Below are 7,089 nucleotides of genomic sequence, written 5' to 3'. Positions count from 1 at the left end.
CCACTCCTCTGCCGCTAACCTCCTCACTGTACCTCGTTCTCACCTGTCCCGCCGTCGACCCCCGGCCCACGTCCTTTCGTTCAATCGTATTTATTCAGCACTTACTGTGTGCAGAGCACTGTACTAAGCGCTTGGGAAGTACAAGTTGGCAACATATAGAAATGGTCCCTACCCAACAGCAGGCTCACGTCCTTCCCCTGGCCTGGAATGCCCTCCCTCCACACATCCACCCAACTAGCTCTCTTTCTCCCTTCAAAGCCCTACTGAGAGCTCATCTCCTCCAGGAGGCCTTCCCAGACTGAGCCCCCTTTTTCCTCTCCTATTCCCCATCCCCCCGCCCTACCTGCTTCCCATTCCCACAGCACTTGTATATATATTTGTATTTACTACTCTATTTATTTTGCTTGTACATATTTACTATTCTATTTATTTTGTTAATGGTGTGCATATAGCTTTAATTCTATCTGTTCTGACGATTTTGACACCTGTCGACATGTTTTGTTTTGTTGTCTGTCTCCCCCTTCTACACTGTGAGCCTGTTATTGGGGCGGGACCATCTCTATATGTTGCCGACTTGTACTTCCCAAGTGCTTGGGACAGTGCTCTGCAAACAGTAAGCGCTCAATAAATACGATTGAATGAATGAATGAGTTACCCAGCCTCGGCTTCACTGACACTGTCCTCTCCTAGTTTTCCACCCCTTTGTGATCTCTTTCACAGGCTCCTCTGCCTCCCACCCTCTAAATGTGGGAGTCACTCAAGAGTTGGTTCAGAACCCCTTTGATTTTACAGATACACCCACTCCCTTGCACAATTCATTTGCTCCCATGACTTCAAATACCTCCTCTACATGGATGATTCTCTAATTTACCTCTCCAGCCCAGACTCTTTCCTTCTCAGCAGTCTCGTACTGACTCTTGCCTTCAAGAAATTTCTATTTGGATTTCCTGTTGTCACCTCAAAGTGAACAAGCTCAAAACAGAACTCCTCATCTTCGGCCCCAGACTCTGTCTTTCCCCTGTCTTTAGGATTACTGAAGACAACACCACTATCCTCCTTGTGTCACAAGTGTGTATTCTTGCCATTATCACTGACATCTCTCTCATTTAACCCACATATTCAATATGTCACCAAATCCTCTTGCTTTTACCTTCACAACACCACTGAAACCCATCCTTAACTCTCCATCCAAATTGCTTCTATGTTGATTCAAGCACTTATCGTAGTCTGACTCGATGACTGCAGCAGCCTCCTGGCTGACCTTGCTGCCTCCTGTCTTTCCCCAGTCCAGATCATACTTCACTCTGCTGACTGGATCACTTTTCTAGAAAAATGTTCAGTCCACATCTCCCCACTCCTCGGGAACCTCCAGTGGTTTCCCATGAACCCCCGCATCAAACAGATACTTTTACCGTCGGCTTTCCAGCGCTCAATGGCCTTGCTCCCTCCTACCTTACCTGCCAGATTTCCTACTACAATCCAGTCTGCACATTTCACTCCTCTAACGTCAACCTACTCACTGCACCTCAGACTCATTTATTTCACTGCCAACTTCTCACCCACATCATGCGTCTGACCTGGAGTGCCTTACTCTTCATATCTGACAGATCATTCTCCCCACTGTCAAAGTCTTATTCATTCATTCAATCATTCAATCGTATTTATTGAGCGCTTACTGTGTGCAGAGCACTGTACCAAGCGCTTGGGAAGTACAAGTTGGCAACATATAGGGACGGTCCCTACCCAAGCACATCTCCTCTAGGAGGTCTTCTTTAACTAAGCCTTCATTTCCTCTTCTCCCACTCCCTCGGCATCATCCTTACACTTGGATTTGTACCCTTTCTTCACCCCTTCATCAGCCCCACAGCACTTAGGTATATTTCTGTAATTTATTTATTTATATTAGTGTCTTCTTCTACTCCTGACTGTAAGCTCGATGTGGGCTGGGGATGTGTCTGTTTATCGGTGCATTGTACTCTCCCAAATGATTAGTATAGTCCTTTGAACACAGTAAGTGTTTAATAAATAGGATTGCTAGATTAATCGATTGATTGGTCTCTCCAGTCCTCAAAAAACTCCAGCGGTTGCCCATCCACTTCCACATTGAATAGAGATGCCTTGCTCTCAGCTTTTAAATTCTCCATTGGCCTGGCCCTTCATACCTTACCTGGCTGATTACCCACTACAACCCAGGCCACATACATCACTACTCTACTGCCAACCTACTCATTGTGCCTTCATCTTGTCTACCTCACCTCTGACCACTTGCCTACATCCTGTCTCTAGCCTGGGATTCTTTTCCAGTTCATTTTTCGTAGACTCTCACTCTCCCTATCTTCAAAGCCTTATACGAATCACATCTCTTCCAAGAGGCCTTTCCCTCTCAAGCCCTCATTTCCCCTACGGAGGACCAGAGGTGGGGTCTCGCCCCACATCTTATTGATAACTTGTGTTTAGCTCAGCATTTAGCATCGTGTTTGGAGTGAGTGCTTTATCAACCACACACATTTCAGGAGGAACTCACTGACCTGGGATGGGTTCGTGCTTACTTGCCCCTGCTGCTCTCCTCATCCTGTGGATCTGCAGGCCATCCATCGCCTCTTGTGGAGGTTGGCTAACTGGAAAATCATTTTTATTTTAAGCACCATAGATTTACTCCTGGGGCTGGACTGTTCTGTGACTGGCACAGCCTCATCCACCACAAAGTCCCAGAAGTGGGAGCTGCACAAGTCCCAAAGGGTCTCCAGAGTGCAGGCACGTGCCAATGGGGCAGGCCACCTGGTTTCAGAGATGGGGCTATTCCCAGGGCACAGCCAGGGAGGAATTGGTTCTGCCTTCTCCTCAGTCTCAGATGGACCATGACGATGTGATACTTTAGCACCTTGAAGCCAACCCAGTGGACACAAGCCTGGCAAATGCATGGAAGGGAGGGACCGGGCTGAAAGCCCCTTGAGGTCAGGGATCATATCTGTTAACTCTATTGTACTCTTTCAGTGCTTAGTACGGTGTTCTGTCCATAGTAAATGGTCAGTTAGTAAGACTGGTAGATGGATTGACTGATTGATTGAAGAGGACATCCTCCTACACAAACATTTTCCAGGCACGGATCCCCTCTAGATCACTGTGCCTGTATTTTGAACACCTCTTCACTGATAAGTAAACCTAGGCGTTATCCTTAACTCCTCTTTCTCAATCAACCCAAATATTCCAATCCATCACTAAATCCTGTCAATTCCACCTTCACGACATCGCGACAATCTGCCCTTTCCTCTCCATCCAAACTGCTACCACATTAATCTAATCACTTATCCTACCCTGCCTTGATTAATATATCAGCCTCCTTGCTGACCTCCCAGCCTCCTGTGTCTCCCCACTCCAGTCCATACTTTACTCTGCTGCCCAGATCTGTTTTCTACAACAATGTTTAGTCCATGTTTCCCCACTCCTCAAGAAACTCCAATTGTCGCCTATCCACCACGGCATCAAACAAAACCTCCTCACCATAGGTGTTAAATCATTCAATCACCTAGCCCCCTCCTACCTAACTCTGCTACTCTCCTACTACAACCTAGTCCACACACGGTACTCCTTTAATGCTAAACTTCTCACTGTACCTTGACCTCATCTATCTCACCACCAACTTCTTGACCTTGTCCTACTTCTGGCCTGGAATGCCCTTCCTCCTCATATCAGACAGAAAACTACTCTCTCCACCTTCAAAACCTTATTGAAGGCACATCTCCTCCAAGAGGCCTTACCTGACTAAGCCCTCCTTTCCTCTTCTCCCTTTCCTTTCCACGACTTGCTCCCTTCATTCATCCCGTGATAGCAGCAGACAGCATGGTTCTCCGTCTGTGCTGCAGGTCACAGGAGCTCAGCTCAGACTGCCGTTTGGAAAGGGGAAAAGGAGGGAACAGGGAACAAACTGTTGTGGAAAGCTGGGTATGCCCCACGGCAGCAGAGGTTCTCGGTCCTGGACTCCTTGGCACCTGGGGTAGGCGGACATTAATGTTGTCTCCGCAGGAAACAGCCCAAGGCTCACCTCTTTTTCACAGAGCCTGAACCTGAGGAAGCCAAGGGTAGCATAAAGTAACAAGAAACAGATAAATACAGGACAACCACAGTCACGCAATAGAGAAATGACTCAGTTGTCCTTTTCACACCTGGACAGACAGACTGGAGTTGGAAAACCACACCGGAACAGGAAATTCTCAGTAGGGACATGGGGAGGAGAGTGGCTGATTTGTGCCAGTGAGGATATCCTCATGCTAGAAAATTCAGCACAAAGAGATGGTAAATTGCAGGGTCGATCACAGTGAGAGAATAGTTGGGTTTATCAATGTACAGATAGGACAATAATAATAATAATAATAATAATAATAATAATAACGGCATTTATTAAGCACTTACTATGTGCCAAGCAGTGTTCTAAGCTCTGGGGAGTTTACAAGGTTGTCCCATGTAGGGCTCACAGTCTTAATCCCCATTTTACAGATGAGGTAACTGAGGCCCAGAGAAGCTAAGTTACTTGCCCAAAGCCACACAGCTGAGAAGTGGCGGAGTCGGGATTTGAACCCATGACCTCTGAGTCCAAAGCCCATGCTCTTTCCACTGAGCCATGCTGCTTCTCTGTGTTCTGAGTTCAGAAACACGAACTCTAAACTCAAGGAGCTCAATCCTACCACCAGTAATTAATAAACTGCCATGAGTTCTGTGAGTCGGACCGCAGAGATCATGTTTACCAACTATATTTTATTGTACCCTCCCAAATGAGTGGTAAGTGCTCAGCACATAGTAAGGTGTCAGTAAATACCACGGAATGATTGCTCAATTCTCTTCTAGGTAAGAGCAGTTGGAGCTTCTTAATTTGATTCATTACAGTAAAATTGTGAGCTATCCGAGGTGAGGGATTGCGTCTACTGATGCTATTATACTGTACTCTCCCAAGCACTTGGTACAGTGCTCCTCACACAGTAAGCACTTAGTAAATATCATTGATTGATTTGGAATGGTATTTATTGAGGTCCCAGTTGCTGCAATGCATAGTATGAAGCATTTGAAAAGGTAAACAGAAAGGAGAGATATGTCATCTGCCCACCAGGAGTTAACACTCTAACAACAACAAACAGAAAGAGATCTATTCCAGATTTTCCCACTCCATCTCATGTCTTCAGAATTCTCTCTCCATTTTTAACCAAACCCCCCATTTGTGCTTCAGAACAACTGCTCACTCTTCGTTTGAGGGGAAAATAAAGAACAGGGGGAAGTCAGAGGGAGGCGGTGTAAATGAGGAGAGGGAAGAAGAAAGAAGTAAACCAAAGAGGTCATTCACTGTAGCAAGGCATGCAGTGTGTAAAAATTGTCTCTGTTTTTCCTGGACACCTCCATGGAGCGTTCGTGGTCACCGGTCAAGATTTCAAGCTTCATAATGATAATAATGATAGTGATATCTGTAAAGCACTTACCATATACCAAGCACTGTATTAGTCATGGTTTGCTGGGTACAAACACAGTCCTTGCCCCACATAGGCTCTCAGTCTAAGAAGGAGAGAGTGGGTATTTCATCCCCATTATAAAGATAAGGAAACAGAGGGACAGAAATTTTTACTGAGTTTTCCAGTGTCACACTAGAGACAGTGGCAGACTCAGGACTAGAATCCAGGTCCTTGGACTCCCAGGCCACTGCTCTTTCCACTAGAACACCCAGACAACGCTGAGGTGAAACCATTCTGGAGTGAAGACTGGTTAAGTCAGAGCCATGGTCAGGGCAGTCCGTGGAGAAGGAACTTTGATCTGATAGATAGTTTCTCCTTTGAGAAATGTTTTGGCCACAGCAGCCTTCCCATCGCTGCCTTCATGTCCTGGCTCCTCAGGCTGTAGATGAGGGGATTAAGGGTCGGGGGCACCAAGGCATAGAACACAGATACCAGCAGGTCCACTGGAGAGGGAGAGTCTGACATTGGCTTTAGGTAGGCAGAGAAGGCAGATGTGACAAACAGAGTGACGACGACCAGGTGGGGCAGACAGGTGGAGAAGGTTTTGGAGCGGCCCTCCACCGACGGCATCCTCAGCACGGCCGAGAAGATTCGGGCGTAGGAGCCCACGATGAGCATGAAGCAGAGGACAGCTAAGCACGTGCTGATGGCTAAACTCACATCTTCCGTGACATGGTCAGTGGAACATGCAAGTCTTAGCAACTGGGGACCATCGCAGAAGAACTGGTAGACAGCGTTGGGGCCACAGAAGGATAGAGAGAAGGTGCTGGCTGTGTACAGGATGGCATTCAAACAGCTGCTGAACCAAGAGGCAGCCAACATGCGTACACAGGCCCCGTGGGGCATGGTGATCTCATAGTGCAGGGGGCGGCAGATGGCAACATAGCGGTCGTGGGACATCACCGTGAGCAGGGCCAACTCTGATCCACCGAATAAAAATACAAGGAATACCTGGGCAGCGCAGCCCAGCAGAGAGATGGAGTTGACATTCGTGAGGGAATTGAGGATGGATTTAGGGACTGTGACGGAGATGTAGCCGAGGTCAATAACAGACAGGTTCTTCAGGAAGAAGTACATGGGGGTGTGCAAGTGCCGGTCAACGGTGGTGACGGCAATGATGAGGAGATTCCCCATCAGGGCTGCCAGATAGACCAGAAGGAACAGTGCAGTGTGGATCAGCTGCAACTCCCGGATGTCAGAGAATCTCTGGAGGAGGAATTCTGTTACCGCCGTGATGTTAGACATGGTCTGGGAGGTGTCATGAACTGCCTGTGAGAGTGGAGAACGGAGCAAAGTCAACATCCCAAACTGAGCATCTTCTGAGTCTACTATTAATGTTGGGGGTTTTCTGGAGAAGAGCTATAACCAATCTCAAGAAAATTTCTAATGCGTTGGGATGACAGGAGGCAGGAGTGCATTTTGGCCCAGATACAACAGCAAAAAATAATAATTGCGGTGTCTGTTGAACAGTTACTTGGTGCGAAATGCAGTTGTAAGTGCTGGGGTAGATACAAGATAAACATCACCTCACAATCTAAGTAGGAGGGAGAACAGTTCTTAATGCCCATTTTACAGGTGAGAAAACTGGGGACCA

General features: G+C 47.1%; 1 protein-coding gene across 1 annotated transcript; it reads right to left on the bottom strand.

The window, feature by feature from the left end:
• Nucleotides 1-5,762: 5,762 nt before the first annotated feature.
• LOC119924384 (olfactory receptor 14A16-like) lies at nt 5,763-6,740 on the bottom strand. Its single transcript, XM_038743225.1, has one exon. The coding sequence runs from the start codon at nt 6,738-6,740 to the stop codon at nt 5,763-5,765; it is 978 nt and encodes a 325-aa protein (XP_038599153.1).
• Nucleotides 6,741-7,089: the final 349 nt, after the last annotated feature.

This window comes from Tachyglossus aculeatus, unplaced genomic scaffold, assembly GCF_015852505.1.
Source record: "Tachyglossus aculeatus isolate mTacAcu1 unplaced genomic scaffold, mTacAcu1.pri scaffold_97_arrow_ctg1, whole genome shotgun sequence".
NCBI classification, from domain to species: domain Eukaryota; kingdom Metazoa; phylum Chordata; class Mammalia; order Monotremata; family Tachyglossidae; genus Tachyglossus; species Tachyglossus aculeatus.
Note: the sequence above shows the minus strand (reverse complement) of the source record. Positions and strands in the feature narration are given on the sequence as shown.

What these genes read in the sequence shown, in the direction of transcription:
- LOC119924384 (XM_038743225.1), bottom strand. Translation starts at nt 6,740, where the DNA reads ATGTCTAACATCACGGCGGTAACAGAATTCCTCCTCCAGAGATTCTCT.